Consider the following 16,647-nt stretch of genomic DNA (forward strand, 5'->3'; position numbering starts at 1 on the left):
TGTTTTGACTTAATTCTTCAGAGTGGGTCTCTCTTGAGGAAGTATACATACTTGAGTAACGATAGCAGCTTTTCAGTATCCCAAGAAGATGGTGTAGAAATCATGTTGCTGGACAAATTCTCTGATAATAGCAATGGCAATAGTCCAGATCTCATGCAAGAACTATCTTCTAGCTCAAATACTTCAGCCTATGACAGTGATCCTAGTCAGATGCAAAGTTTCACTTTTGAAGCACAAGTATGTTTACCTTTCCTTGCCAAATTTCTTATTTGGAAACTAATCGACCTTCCATTGTCAAATTTATGTCATCTATACATATCCATTTATTTATGGCTTATGTCATCTTAACATGCATATGGTTATGGATAGAAATGGTTGACGAGTTAAGAGTCCATGTAGCTGATCCCACCTAGTGGGATTAAAGGTGGTTGTTGTCATAGTCATCTTAACACACATACTCCTATTGGACTACATATGTTGGCTAAGCATCTATGTTTTTTTTTCTTTCTATTGGCTAAGTAAGAATCTATGTTTCCTTTGTGAAGAGATAACTATTGGAAATCATATCAATCAATCAATCCATATCAATCAATTAATCATCTTGTTTCCCATGATTGCAGGATTATTCCTTTAATTATGGCTCAACTCTTGTACAGATTTGATTCCAGTTGTTTTGCTTCCTATTCATAGTTTCCTATTTTGTAATTCTTCTCTTGTATATAAAAGGTGATTGACCCTACTATAAATATATGAAAATTAGTACAGTTTCTACGTGGTATTAGAGCCTTCATTACTATGATTCTATTGTGTAATTTCTCTTCTTTATTTGTGTTGTTGCTAGGCCTTCATTGCCATCATTTTTTCCATCTTTTCAGTTCTTTCTCGACCTTCATAGCCAAAAGACTTCTCAGCACTCCTGCTTATCTCTTGTTGTTTGACCCAACTGACAAGACATGTCTTCAATTTTAGCAACTAGCAACCCTTGTACAACTTCACCTAACACAGACTCGTGTGCCATTTAGAGCCATTTCTAGCTGTCCAACTAGTGACCTCCAAAACCTAAATCCATCCTATATATTACTGGACTTCAGGAGGAGGATTGGACTTCTCTTGATTGGACCTGTTAAGGTTAAGGACGGACTCTACCATCTTAAGGTAGCAAGCACGCCTCATTGACAAAGGCAACAGTTGACTTTCTCATCCCAAAGTACCTCCTCTCTCAGTTTGGCCATCCTCTATTTAGACTATTACAAAATATGTTCCTAGCCTTATTTCATAATGTATCTCTTGGCTCTCTTCATTGTGAAGTTTGTGAACTTACTAAACATCACAGGGTTTCTTTTCGTTTGGTTAATAAAAGGTCTACTTTACCTTTTTCCTTAATCCATAGTGATGTGTAGGGCCTTTCAAGGGTTCGCAATTGCACAAGGGACTAGATGGTTTGTTTCTTTCATTGATGATTGCACTAGAATCACCTGGGTTTCTACTATTATTCCAAATTTTTGTCAAATCATCAAAACCTAATTCGAAGTGTCTATTAAAAGGTTTCGATCCGATAATGCCAAGGATTACTTCAACAAATGTCTAAATCATTTCTTTCTAAAAGAAGGCATTATTCACGAGTCCCCTTGTGTAGATACCCCCAACAAAACTACGTGCCTGACAAGAAAAATCGTCTCCTCTTAAATGTCACCCGAACCCTTTTATTTTTAGTCCTGTGTACCTAAACATTGAGAAACCATGCTAACTACAACTTGTTTGATTAATTCCTTGATAACAAGATGTCAAGCCCTTGAATTAGGGCTGGCAATTAAGTAATTTCGATTATAAGAATGATAGAAAGAAAGAGAGGAAGAGAGAGAGAGAGATCGAGAGGGAAGGATGATTATTCATTCATTCAATAGGTAATCCTTGATGTCATAGGTCCTTATTATAGAAGACCTATAGCCCACATAACAAATCTCCTAACCACTTAACAGCTAAACACTAACTGTTACAACTGACCTCTTCCCGCCTTCTAACCACCTGGCCCTTACAGTAAACCCCCCAACAGTTTACAAGAGGTAAGTAATTACAATATTACCCCAAGGTCGTGACAATCCCCACCCCTTCAAATAATCCTTGTCCCCAAGAATGTTATGGATCAACCAATCCCTACCTTCAATACCTTCTACCTCCTTCTCTTCTTCTTATTGTTTTGCTTTTCCCCTTTGAGTAGTAGAAGTGTAGCAGCATTCGCCTCTGGCTATTCCATTGCTGCTTTAGCCTTTCCTTCAAACACTTTAGTTTGTATAGAATGCAACTATGATTCCTATCCGATGATCACCCTGCACTCACCTATTTCATCATGGGAAACATCTTATTCTTCTTCTTCCTATTCACAATCATAACCCTCCATATTCATCAATTGTTTCTTACATTGATGGCTGGGGTTGTATTTGTCTCCACACTTAAAGCATAGCCCTAGTTGTCTCCTTTGCTCTATCAGATTACCCTTAGTGCCATTATTGTAGGAAGGTGCTTTGGCTACCTCTTGATTAGGCCCTGCAAGCAAAAGCCTAGAGCTACCATCGCCCGTACTGCCCGACCAATAAACTTGGCTTGTAGGGAACATTATGCTTCTTAAAAATGGCTTCTAAGGTCATTTCTTGTTGCCTGACCCTTTCTGCAGCCTGCCTCACTGTCGTGGGTGTCATCATCTTAACCATGGGCTGCAATTCCTCCTTCAAGCCGCTGATGAAGCTGGTACCAAGTATTGTTCAGTAAGCCCTAGCTGCATAGTGCACACCATGGACCTCAATTCCTCAAATCGGGCTTGGTATTCCACTACAGTCCCTTCTTGCTTGGAATTCCTCCATGCTTTTCTCCTCGAAATGCTAACATAACCCCTCCGCAAAATCTGCCCCACTTCCTTGCACACCTTCATCTTAAACCTACCCTTGATACCAAGAGTCTGCTGCATCGTCCAAATAGGTTGTGCTAGGTTGATCTTCTGTAATCTGGTAGAACTGAAAAAACTGCTTGCATCTCCTTATCCACCATCGCAACTTTTTCCCTTCAAATGCTGGAATTTCCAATCTTGGCATAGCGCCATGGTTGTGAGTCGTTGGCTACGGATTCCTCACCTGTGTTTCTTGGATTGTAGGCTACTCCACCTCTTCTAGAATTCCTTGCGTCCCCGACCGATTGCCTTGAGGCAGCAAAATCGGATCAGATGTTTGTCTTGGTTGGAATTCTAGTGACAACCAGAATAGGGGCAGGGAAGATAATAGGGTTAACATACTATCAATCTTTTGACCCGGTTGTGCCACTGTTTCTTGACACCTTTTAGTAGCTTCTCGTTGCTTCTCCATAGCTTCTTGTTCCTTCTTCATAGCTTATTGTTGCTTCTCCATTGTAACCTGCATGACTTCCTTCCATTCTGCCAAATCCTATTTAGCACATGGTATCTTGGGTGTCAGTCATACCGAATTCCATGGCCTCCAACCTAATCTCCAGCTGCTTCAATCGTGTACCCTCAATCGTGGATTCTTACTAGTCAATTGTAATGGGCCCCACGATTGTTGGTCATCCTCTTTTTGCACTGGAACAACAGTTACCTACTTCTTTCGACACCCTTCCCACTGTGTTGTCGCAAGCTCCCCACAGCTTAACCGATTGGCTCGGATACAGTTTGTCAAGCCCTTGAATTAGGGCTGACAATTCAGTAATTCCGATTGTAAGAATGATATATATATATATATATATATATAGAGAGAGAGAGAGAGAGGGAGGGAATGGGGGGAGAGAGAAATTGAGAGGAAAGGATGATTATTCATTCATTCAATCGGTAATTCTTCCTTGATGTCGTAGGTCCTTATTATAGAAGACCTCTAGCCCGCACAACAAATCTCCTAACCACTTAACAACATAACACTAGCTATTACAGCTGACCTCTTCCCGTCTTTTAACCACCTGACCATTACAGTTAACCCCCCAACGATTTACAAAAGGTAAGTAATTACCATATTACCCCAGGGTTGTGACACAAGAGCCCTATTTGGCTCTTAATGAAACACTATCCGTTTGTCTCCATTTTGCTCAACTTTGTCACCTAAAGTTTTCGGGTGTGCGCAGATGTTCATATTCATCAACATAACCGTGATAAACTTGATCCTCGAGCTCTCAAATGTGTCTTCCTTCGATATTCCAACACTCAAAAAGGGTATAAATACTATCATCCATCCTCTTGCAAACTCTTTGTTTTCATGAATGTTACTTTACACGAAGATACCCCGTTTTTCCTTTCTTTCCAACCTCATCTTCAGGGGGAGCACTCTCATAAAGATGAGGATCTCACTCTAGACATCCATTTAAATCTTTCCTCTTCTCCTTCATCTTCTCAACCGAGTTTTCCTTCTACACTTCAATCTTTGGAATCCTTTCCATCACAAGCTTCTACCTTATCTCCTCCTCAATCTACCATGGATGAGAATCCAGTTCACTCTATTCACTTTCCATGAAAGAACTCCCAATTCAGTCATGAGCACACTGCCAAATTACTACAGTTAGCCTTCAATCCAAGAGAAAATCTCGTTTACTCAAGAAAGAAGGAAGTTGATGTTGGGTTATGGCAGTCCTTGGTTGATCCTGGTTTGGTTTGGCCACCTGAAAATTGACCTAGAATTGGTCTGAAGGGCTCGAGTGTTGGTGTTTGCGTCGCCCATAGCACTTATAGGAATAAGTGGTTGTGTCGATTAATAGCTTAAGCTTTTAGCTCGAGTGGTAAGTGCTTGGGTCCTGGGGTTCTACAATTGATCCAAAACCAACACAAGTTCAAGATTCTTGTCTAAATAAAGGTAATACTACTCCCCTCTCCAATCTCTATTGAAGAACCTAAGTCTCATGATCTCGATCTTCCCATTGCATTAAGAAAAGGTACCCAGGAATGCATAAAACATCCTATATACCCTATATCTCAATTTCAAGCCTTTCTTATCTCAATGGACACTATCGAAATCCCAAAGTCGGTTCGTGATGCATTAAAGGATAAGAATTGGACGCTTGCTATGAGGGAGGAAATGAAAGCATTAGAAAAGAACAAAACTTGGGACATTATACCTAGACCAAATAATAAGAAACTATTGGGATGTAAAAAGGGTGTTTACAATGAAATACAAATTTGATGGGACACTCAAATGATACAAAGCAAAATTGGTAGCAAAAAGATACACACAAACATATGAGATATATTATCAAGAAACCTTCCCTCTTGTAGCCAATATGAATATGGTTAGGATACTCATTTCTCTTGCTACTTGTTTTAATTGGCCACAGTTGCACTTGGATGTTAAAAATGTCTTCCTCCATGGGGACTTAGAAGAGAAGTTTATATGGAGCTTCCACCTAGACAAGAAAGGAAAGGTATGTAAGCTAAAGAAATCCCTATATGGCCTTAAATAGTCTCCAACATAATGGTTCAAGTGGTTTAGTACCACTCTAAACCAGCTTGGCTACAAAAAAGGCCAAGGTGATCGTACATTATTTGCAAAATATGCAGCAAATGGGAAGAAGACAATTCTAATTGTATATGTAGATGACATTATCATCACAGGAGATAATAGTCAAGAAATAGAGAATCTCAAGAGGCAGTTGAATGCTGATTTTGAGGTTAAAGACCTAGGGAAGCTGAGATATTTTCTAGGGATGGAGGTGGCTATAAGTAAAGTGGCTATTTTTATTTCTCAAAAAAAGTACATCCCACTACCAGCACTCCATTAGAAAAAAATTGGAAGTGGAAAGAAGAAGATAGAAGTGAACATCCAATGTACAAAGGGAGATATCAACATTTAGTAGGAAAAGTAATCTATCTATTCCTCACTAATACTGATATTACATTTGTTGTGAGTGTGGTAAATCAATTTATGCATTCTCTTATTCAAAGGCATCTTGATACTGCATGTCACATTCTTAGGTATCTTGCGGGAACTCCAGGTAAAGGGCTATTATTCAAAATGGGTGAAGATGGAGGAATTGTGGGATTTGCAGATGCAGACTGCGCTAGTTTTATTGAAAACAACAAGTCTTACCTCTGGCTATTACACAAAGTTATAGGGTAACTTAGTCATATGGAGAAGTAAGAAACAAACTGTGGTAGTCTGTAGTAGTGCATAAGTAGAATATTGAGCTATTGCTTAAGGGATATGTGAGATAATTTGGCTTAAGAGACTAATGAAGAACCTAAATATATCCGTATCTATTCCAATAAGGCTATACAACGACTGCAAGTCAACCATCAATATTGTAAGAATCTAGTGCAACATGCCCGAATGAAACATGTAAGGATTGATTGGAATTTTATCAAACAAGAAATTGAAAATGGAGGTATCAGTCTTTCTTATGTTTCTACGAAGTCTCAGGAAGCAGATGTTCTTACAAAAGCTATGCCAAAACCAGGATTTGAAACAATTATAAGCAAACTGGGAATGATAGATGTCTATTCACCAGCTTGAGGGAGAGTGTTGGATTTCAGCAAAAAATCTTGCCGATTTCATGGAGGTCTTATTAGGAAAGTCCTACTTTAGAAAGTTACCATGCTCAATGATTGTTAGCTGTTATTCTCCAATCAATCCTCATGTAATTAAATAGTCCAACTATAGATGGTACAATTGTATATGTCAATTGTAACAATTAGTCCTATGATTTAGGAGGCTAAATCTCGAAAGGATTGTTGTATATATTCATTGACTGCTATTGAATAAAATTATCAGAGAATTTCTTTTAAAATAATTCTTTGTTCATCATTAAAAAGTTGTAGTCTTTTCCACTATTTCACAAAGGCCGAGGGTTTAATTTGTAAATACAAAAACTCTTTGGTTGCCTCGTGTTAATGGGTATTTTGGTTAGGGCATGGATTTACCCTTTTCTTCAATCTACTTGAATTGAACCCATGATACAAGCTTCAATGGCGTGGGGGCAGGGCCCTTCACTTACCGTCATTAGATGAGGTTCAATCGTTGGGTGGTGGTGGTTAGCTACCTTGATGGTAATGGCGATCATGAAGTTGACAGTAACACCACATGAGGAGGGATTGCCACTTTTGGTACAGCAGTGTACTTGGGATTAGATAATCCTATTGAAGGGTAGACTTTGTGAATATACACACTGTACATTTATACTCATGTAGAATTTATGTTACTTTTGTACAATATACACACTGAATACAGTATTTTGTTTCTCTCCCTTTGAATTGTCTTCTCTTCATGGCATCAAGGCCATGCAAGAGAGAACTTGCAATTTCTTGATTAAACCTACTGTGCTAGGGTCTACGATTTGATACACATCAAATATGAGAATGTAGTGCAATCTGATTGGAGTGTTCGAAGTGCAATGCAATGTGCTAGGGTTTTGATTGAAGCTTGTTGCAATTCGCAATTGCTAATGTTTACAGGATTCTGCAAACTAGAGTTTTTCGTTCAATTTTATTGCAGTTCGTGATTGCCTCAGATTGTGTTTGTGACTGAGTTCTTGGATTGTGATTGAGTTGTTCAGATTGTGGTTGAGGTCAATTAGAACAGCCCTTATAACATTCATACTAAATTAGCTTTCAAGATTAACTTAATTTATGCTCTCTAATTTTGCTCACAATGAACTTCTTGTTCTTTTGTTTCTTCCCCTCTTATTTAGTGGATCCATGTGGCATAATTTATGTTGTATAATACGCACATTGTGGAATGAGTTAAGGAAGTGGCATTCAATTTCTTTCCTTTTAATATCTTTCTCTATGTGTGCATTTATGCATAACTTTGAATCATAACAAATTTATTATTCTAATCTTTCAGCAATTTCATTTTTACTTGTGTATTTTCTGACATTCCCAGGTTGTTTCTCCTGAGTTCACCTTTTATGACAGTTCAAAATCATCCCTTGATGATTCCTTCTATGGGGAAAAGCTTCTTCGTGCAAGATTGGATTTCAGTTTCATGTAAGAGTAGCCTCTTTTCTCCATGCAATTTTATACTCAGTATAATGATTATCGACAATGACAACCCCAAGCCTTAAATTCCACTGGATGGGATTGGCTACAAGAATTCTAGCTTTCCAACTATCTTAGTGTAATGATTACTATTTTTTAAAATTTCACCCTTGTGTATTATATCATAACTTAATGGGTGTATCATATTGGCCATTTTATGAATATTAAAGTTGCAAAATGTTGGAAAATTAGATTCCACAATCTATGGGATTGATTAACAATCCCAATTATCCCACAATCTATGGGATTGATTGTAATAAATCTTATCCCACAATCTATGCAATTGATTATAATCAACCTTAATTGTTGGGATTGATTGATTAATGTAAATTAGTAAATGATGTAATTAGGATTCCTTCTTTTTTCCTTAGTTATAGGGATTTAATTGATTTTTTTCTCCTATATATATTGTAACCATTCTTAGTGAAGATTAAAGAAATATATACCAAGTTTTCTAACAATTGTGACTTAATAAAGACCCTAGTTCCTTTCATTGTGATAATTGCGTACTAGCAAAACATTCGCCTTCTTCCCATTCCTCTCGTCCTTATACACCATCACGCCCATTCCACCTTAGGCATAGTGATGTCTAAGGTCCATCTCGAGTTTCCATCATCACTGGCAAATGGTGGTTTGTCATGTTTATTGATGATCATACCTAAGTTTGTTAGATTTACTTGATGAAAAATAAGTTTGAGGTTCCCATAATCTTTAAATAGTTTCACCAGCTTATCAAAAATGTTGTCCAATCTTCTATATAGATCCTCCGCACTGGCAATGGTAAAGAATACTTTTCTCATGCCTTTAATCACTACCTTTAAGACCAGGGTATCTTCCACCAAAGTTCTTGCTCTTATACTCCTCAGCAAATGGGATAGCTGAGCGCCAAAATCGTCACTTGCTTGAAGTTACCCAGTCCCTCATGATCGCTAGTCATGTCCCTCATTCTCTTTGGGGAGAGGCTCTTTTGACTTCAACTTACCTTATCAACTGGTTGTCATCCAAAGTTCTCAAGTTTAGCACTCCCCTTAGTGTTTTTCTCTCTGTCTTTCCTTCATCTCACATTCGTAAATCTCTTCCACTTTGGGTTTTGGGTGTCTTGCCTTTGTTCACAACAATCAACCCAATCCCAATAAGCTTGACCCCAAAGCCTACAAGTGTATTTTCCTAGGCTACTCTGCTTTTCAGAAAATGGTACAAGTGTTATCATCCTCCCTTCAAAAGATTTCTGATTTCCTGTAATGTTTCCTTTGTGGAACACCAATTCTTCTATTCCCAAGCTACTTTCCAAGGAGAGACTTCATCATGAGATCATCGTTGGGATCTAATAGCCGTAGGAGAACTTGTTAGACCGAACCCTTAGCAACAAGCTTTTCTGTTACATCCTGTAACCTTACCTGCCTTTGATTTTTCCAGCTCTTCCTATCCAAACATTCAAACCAAACCGGTCCCAAATCCAACGGGAGTGTCCCACAATCCTGGACCACCATTGAAACATGTTTACTCTCGTAGGCTACAAACTCTCAAACATAACCATGAGTCTGAACTAGTGATAGATCCTCCTGTGGAAAAGGAACCAAGTGTGGTTGAAGAAGATGTAAAAGAAGAAGATGACTTGGATCTCCCAATAGCTATTAGAAAAGGGGTAAGAGCTTTTACAGAGCACCCAATTTCTAACTATCTCATATATTCTCAGTTATCAAGAAGTTACAAGGCCTTTATTTCCAAAGTAGATGAGATTCAAATGCCCCGCATTATTCTTGAAGCATTACTAGATCCATAATGGAAAATGGCAATAATGGAATAAATGAAAGCTTTAAAAGAAAATGGAACATGGGAGATGGAGTTGCCCGAAGGAAAAAAGACTGTTATCACCCTTGACAAGTTAATAAGGTCTGCCAACTATCTCTCATGGACAGCCTCTATCAAGCTGTGGTTTAAGGGGCAGGGACAAGCAAACCATCTCACCCCAAAGGCAAAGGATGTCGATCCAGTCAACAAAGCTAGATGGGAATGGCTTGATTCTCAATTGTGTAATATTTTGTGGAAGTCCATTGATCGCTCTGTTTTGTAGCTCTTTCGGCCATTTGAAACCTGTTATGAGGTTTGGACGAAAGCCGCTAAATGTTACACCAACAACATTCAACGTTTATACACAGTTGTCTACACTATCAAGAACATCCAGTAGGGGTCACTCTATGGAATCCTATCTGGCCAGATGCTTTCTCTCATATAGGAGTTTGAAGCTCTTTTTCCATACTCTGATTCCAAAGCCGCTCATGATTCCTAGCGGGAAAAACTGTTCATGGTCCTTACTTTATTTGGTCTCAAGCCTGAGTTCGAGCCTGTTCGTCAGCAGATCTTAACTAGGTCCACTAACCCTACTATGAAAGATACATTCAAAAAATTACTCAATATGGTTGGCAGTTTTTTCTTTATTGGTACTTCTACAGGTACCCCACTCAAGGCCTCTGCTCTTATGTCTCGGATTTTCGACGGTAATCAAGGCCGGTCCAGTAGTTGCTCTCGCCCTCACTGCAACTTCTGTAAACAGAAGGGGCATGAGGAAGATAAGTGTTGGAAGAAGCATGGTCAACCAGTTGCCCCACTTGCATCTCAGACATTCTGAGCAGCTCATATTGCCCCAAAGTACCCCTAGTCCAACATCAGGCCCTCCGATGGTAACCTTACTAATTTTGACTATGAGGCTTTCTTGAAGTTCTAAGCATCTCAACCATCTATTGATCATCCCTTGGCTTGTGTTACTCAAAGCCCTTCTATTGGCCTTTAGATTTTGGACTCTGGCGCCACCAATCACATGTGTGGGAAAACCTCTCCTACCTCCTGTTTCCCTTTAAATTCTGTCCTTTATGTCCCATGTAGTCCTTTTAATTCGCTTTCTATTAGCCAGTAGCCTGCACCAGTGCGACTTCCCTAGATCTCTTCCACTCTCATCTCGGTCATCCTAGCATCTCTACACTAAAAAAGTTAGTTCCTAGTTTGTCGTCATTATCCACTTTTAATTGTGAGTCATGTCAACGTGGTAAACACACTCGTAGTTCTTTTCCTAGTCATGTCCATAATAGGGCTACAACTCCCTTTTCCCTCGTGCACTCTGATGTATGGGGGGCAGTTGAGTCAAGTCTGCTCTAAGTTTTTCATATTTTGTTATTTTTATTGATGACTTTTCTCGTTACACTTGGTTGTTTCTCATGAAACATCGATCTAAGTTGTTTTTTGTCTTCCAAACATTTATTGCTGAAATAAAAAACACAACTTGACGTTTCTATACGTGCTTTCCGTAATGATAATCTCGCTGAGTATTTTTCCTCTTAGTTTACTACTTTTATGACTGCTAAAGGCATCTTACATCAATCTTCATATCCTTACACACCCTAACAAAATGGTGTTACTGAGCGTAAAAATCGTCATCTCATTGAAACTGCTCGAACACTACTTTTACATGCCAATCTTCCCACCAAATTTTGGAGTGATGCTGTTCTTATTGCTTGTTATTTGATCAATCGCATGCCATATTCTATGTTACAGGACCAAATTCCTCATTCTCTTTTGTTCCCTATACAATCACTTTATTATGTTCCACCTCATGTATTTGGATGTATCTGTTTTGTGTATTCTTTTTCACCTAGATAGGATAAACTTGCTGCCAAATCTCTCAAGTGTATCTTTCTAGGCTACTCTCGGTTGCAAGAAAAGCTATAAGTGTTACTCTCCTTAGTTGAACCGCTATCTTATGTATGCTGACGTCACCTTCTTTGAACAACAGTCTTCCAATTTTCTTTGGTAAATATTTACATAACAAGAAATTTTGGTGTTTAATCTTCTTCATCTCTACTTGTATATCATTTTCTAGGGTGCCCTTCTATGCTTTTAAGGGCACCCTTACCCTTTTACTTGTCTTGTATGAGTTTTTACATATCCTAAATTTTGTCATAATATCTCTCAATTTTTAGTACATGTCACCATTTTTTTTTTTTGAACAGGTATGCATCAAAAGAAAATGATACTTGGATTCGAACTCTTGTGAAGGATTTAACTGTTGAGGGTGGTTCTGGTCTTATCGTACTTGATCCTGTTGATATTTCAGGGGGGTATACATCTGTTAAGGACAAGACAAATGTATCTCTGGTATCATCTGATATATGTATCCATCTCTCCTTGAGTGTAATCTCTCTCCTACTGAACCTTCAAACTCAGGCTGCTACGGCATTACAGTTTGGAAACACTGATCCCCTGGCTCCTTGTACCAACTTTGACCGACTGTCGGTGTCCTCAAAAGGTTTAGTATCTTTCCCCAATCAATGTGATTCTTGAAAGGAGAGAATACCTTTGATTTGTTTTCCTCTAGTGGCAGTTACTGTTTGTCATTATGCTATTTTGTCTTTGCTACTGCCCTGTTTCTTTTAATCTTTTTGTTCATACTTCCAGAAGTTTTTTGTCTAGATCTTCATGAGTGTGGATCTTATATCCAGCTGTATTATATGCTTGCAGAAAATGGTGACCATAACAATCTTACCTTTTGGAGACCGCAAGCCCCTCCAAATTATGTGATATTGGGAGATTGTGTGACATCAAGGTAAATCCATGTCTACATGCTGAATAAAATATGTGTGTAATTCAAGCTTCAAATTTTATCTTTATAGATGGAAAAAGAAAAAGTAAATTGTTATCTGCTAGTTGTATTATTTTACTAGACATTTTAGGATGCTAGATATAATCATGGGAAATCCCATTGAGGTACAAACTTGTTGGTAAAGGACATGATATTCTTTTGTTATTGCTTTGTGGTCAACTAGATTTTTTGTTGTCTACATATATATTTTTGGAAGAAGTATAAATATAAAAATCGACAAAAGGTGGCAATTATTTTTAAAAGGAAGACCAAAACTACTTACATCATGCAGCCTTAATCTCACAAGCTAGGGACAGCTACATAAATTCTAGACCTCTTGTTAAGAATAATTCTTGTTATCATTGTGTACAGCTAAGAGAACGAGAAAGAAAGAAGAACAGCTGGTGTAGTTAGTTTTAGTTTTCAGTTGTGTTAGTTTATTTTGTGAGAAACTGATTGTTGCAACCTGCAGCAAGTTGTTGTCAGCTGTCAAGAACAGTTAATTTGTTAGAGCTTTTGTTGAGTAGTATATAAACTCAACAAAGCTGGTTGTAATGTTTTGAGGCTTCATTTTTTGAGAATACATCTTCCACCTCTCACTTTTCTTACTTCTCTAAGTCACAAAATTACCTTCTAAAAATGTGCAATACCCTGATGTAGACCTTCTATCAGCAATTGACCCTACATAATGAACATCTGTATAGATTTCAAGAGATAGCTCTTCCCCCTTTCTAAATAATATACCTTTACTGGGAGTCTCTTTTAAATAATGTAAGATCTTGTACATTGCCTTTAGGTGAGTCTCCTTAGGGCTATGCATGAACTGACTGACCACACTCACTGCATAAGCAATGTTTAGCCGTGTATGTGATAGGTAAATGAGTCTTCCCACTAGCCTCTAATAGGACCCTTTCCCAACATACCGATTTCGGTCAACAAGTCAAGTGTGTATTTCTGTTGAGATTCCCTCCTTAGAATGAGCCACTTCAATACCCAGAAAATACTTCAATCTGCCCAGCTCCTTGATCTCAAATTCCTTTACCAGGCATCTTTTCAATGTTTCTATTCCTTCCATATCATTATCGATTACAGTAATATCATCCACATAAACTAGTAATGCAGTCACTCCCCCTGTGGTTGAGTGGTGTACAAATAAGGTATGATCACCTTGACTTTGTTTCTATCCCATACCAAGCATAACTTTTGTAAAATGCCCAAACCATACTCTTGGTTACTATTTCAGTCCATATGGAGCCTTTTTCAACCTCCATACCTCATTTTCCTCGATCTTTAATCCAAACCCAGTTGGCACTTCCATATAGATCTCCTCCTCTAAGTTACCGTGTAGGAAAGCATTCTTGACATCAAATTGTTGTAGTTTCGAGCCTAGATTAGCAGCCAAGGACAAAAACACCCTTATTGTATTCATTTTTGCTACTAGAGAAAAAGTTTCCAGATAATCTACCCCATATGTTTGTGTATATGTTTTAGCAACCAACCTTATTTTCTACCTTTCTAAGGACCCATCTGATCTATATTTTACAATGAACACCCACTTACATCTTATTGGATTTTTTCCCTTTGGCAATCTAACCAACTCCTAAGTTTGATTCTTCTCCAGTGCTACCATCTCTACCTCCATGGCACTCTTCCAATTCTTATTACCTATTGCTTCATAAAGTCTTTGGCATAGGGATTATGTTTAGGCTGGTGATAAAAGCTTTGTGCCCAGGAGACATATTTGAATAAGACATGAACAAATGTAGAGGGTGCTTGGTACATGTCCTTGTTCCCTTCTTGATGGCAATAGGAAGATCAAGGTTACTGAGATTAGGTCAATCACAATCACTCGAGTCAAAATCAGTTGCAGGTTTAATGGGTGATGATTTAGGTTTAGGAATAAAAATAAATACCAAGTTCAGGACTTGGTTCAGATATTGCAGCCTACATAGGTGGAGGAGCTCGTGCTTTTCTCCTTGAATACACTTGTAGTGGACCGGAAGAAGTTGGTAGAATTTCCCCATGTATCATGCTTTGTGAGTCCTTTGAGGTAGAGACCAGAGAAGGTAAGGAAGGAGGAGGAAGGCTAAGAAGAAATAGATCCATGTCCTTGTCTTCCAAGAAAGCACTCTCCCCCTGAGGATAAGGACAATCAAAGTAGGAATTATCTTCCACAAGGCTAACATTAGCTCAACAAACTTCTTGGTAGGAGAATGATAGCACTTATAGCCCTTTCGAGTGGAAGAATACCTATGAGAATTCCACATCGCCTCAGTAAGGGAGACCTGGGCTATATATAAGGAGGAGGATCCCTCTACCTGTTAGGCTAACTTTTCAGGTTGGAGTTCTACCTCTAACTTCTCACATGGTATCAGAGCCAACCCTTGGCTGGGGAACTATCCTCGGTCGTGGTCATGGACCAGTACCCTGCCCGATCACCTGGGCATGTATCAGTTACCGGAGAAGCTTCGGCGTGGGGGAGAGTGTGAGAATCCCACATCGCCTCAGCAAGGGAGACATGGGCTATATATACGGAAGATGATCCCTCCACCTGTCAAGCTAGTTTTTCAGGTTGGAGTTCTACCTCTGACTTCTCACATGGTATCAGAGTCAACCCTTGACTAGGGAACTATCCATTCCTCGGTCGTAGTCATGGACCAGTACCCTACTCGATCACCTAGTCATGTATCAGTTACTGGAGAAGATTCGGCGTGGGGGAGAGTGTGAGAATCCCACATTGCCTTAGTAAGGGAGATTTGGGCTATGTATAAGGAGGATCCCTCCACCTACTAAGCTAGTTTTTTAGGTTGGAGTTCTACCTCTGACTTCTCACATGGTATCAGAGCCAACCCTTAGCTGGGAAACTATCCTCGATCGTGGTCATGGACCAGTACCCTGCCCGATCACCTGGGCATGTATCAGTTACTAGAGAAGTTTCGGCGTGGGGGGGAGTGTGAGAATCCCACATCGCCTCAGTAAGGGAGACCTAGGCTATATATGAGGAGGAGGATCCCTCCACCTATTAAGCTAGCTTTTTAGGTTGGAGTTTTATCTCTGACTTCTCACAATACCCAATAAAGACACATTTAAGGGCACGAGGATCAAGTTTGCCTCTATTGGGAGTGTGAATATGGACAAAGTTAGGCAAGCAAACACTATGGGAGTGAGATCATTAGAAGCATTAAACCCGGGAAAGACCATTGTGAGGAGTTGAATTGGACTATGGGAATCAAGACTCCTAGAGGGTAGCCTGTTAATAAGGTATGTGGTTATTAAGACTGCTTCTCTCCAATATTGTTTTTAAACATTATTTTGAAAGAGAAGAGCTCTTGTAATAAGCAGTTTCCTAATATAGATTTGGAAATATTTACAATCTATGATACAGCTGGAAAATAGGGTCAAGATAGGATCTCCTAGGAGGAAGATTTAGCATAGGAATATAGAAAGATAGATCAAACATAACAGTCCTTGAACATGGACAGGAATCTCGGTATTTTCCAACAGCAACCACTCAGGTCTACTAACAAATGTTCTATGACAGTAAATGAATATGTTTTGAAGATCAAGACCATAGGACATGCTCTTTCTGCTATTGGAGAACCTGTGTTTGATGACGTATTTGTTATTGGTTGTTAATAGTGGCTTGGATCCAGATTATGAGACTGTTTGTCTCTCCCATCACATATCAAATGGATGGAATAAATCTAGAAAGGGTTCAGTATCTATTGCTTATCCATGAACAGAAGCTAAGTATGCTGAATTCAGTTAGTTATTCTGATGGAAAAGGTTCAGTATCTGTTACTTGTGCATGAACAGAGGCTAAGTATGCTGAATTCAGCGTTGCCTCTAATTGGTCAAGAAATGGGAATAATAATAATTCAAGAGGTGGATTTAATAATAGAGGAGGAAGAGGAAGAGCTAGATCAGGTTCAAGAAAAATTTATTGCCAACTGTGTGCGAAACTAGGTCATTTTGCTGACAGATGTTTTCATTGTTCTGA

At 38.8% G+C, this 16,647-nt stretch overlaps 1 protein-coding gene across 3 annotated transcripts in view; it reads left to right on the plus strand.

The window, feature by feature from the left end:
* The window catches only part of LOC127809843 (uncharacterized), a 161,663-nt gene that overhangs the window by 98,775 nt on the left and 46,241 nt on the right, over positions 1 to 16,647 (plus strand). For all 3 annotated transcript variants that reach the window (XM_052348977.1, XM_052348978.1, XM_052348979.1), the window contains 4 exons: positions 22 to 237; positions 7,860 to 7,963; positions 12,019 to 12,314; positions 12,527 to 12,611. In XM_052348977.1, coding sequence (XP_052204937.1) covers positions 22 to 237; positions 7,860 to 7,963; positions 12,019 to 12,314; positions 12,527 to 12,611 — 701 coding nt within the window. The remainder of the gene's footprint in view (positions 1 to 21; positions 238 to 7,859; positions 7,964 to 12,018; positions 12,315 to 12,526; positions 12,612 to 16,647) is intronic.

The sequence above is a fragment of the Diospyros lotus genome, chromosome 9 (assembly GCF_014633365.1).
Source record: "Diospyros lotus cultivar Yz01 chromosome 9, ASM1463336v1, whole genome shotgun sequence".
NCBI classification, from domain to species: Eukaryota; Viridiplantae; Streptophyta; class Magnoliopsida; order Ericales; family Ebenaceae; genus Diospyros; species Diospyros lotus.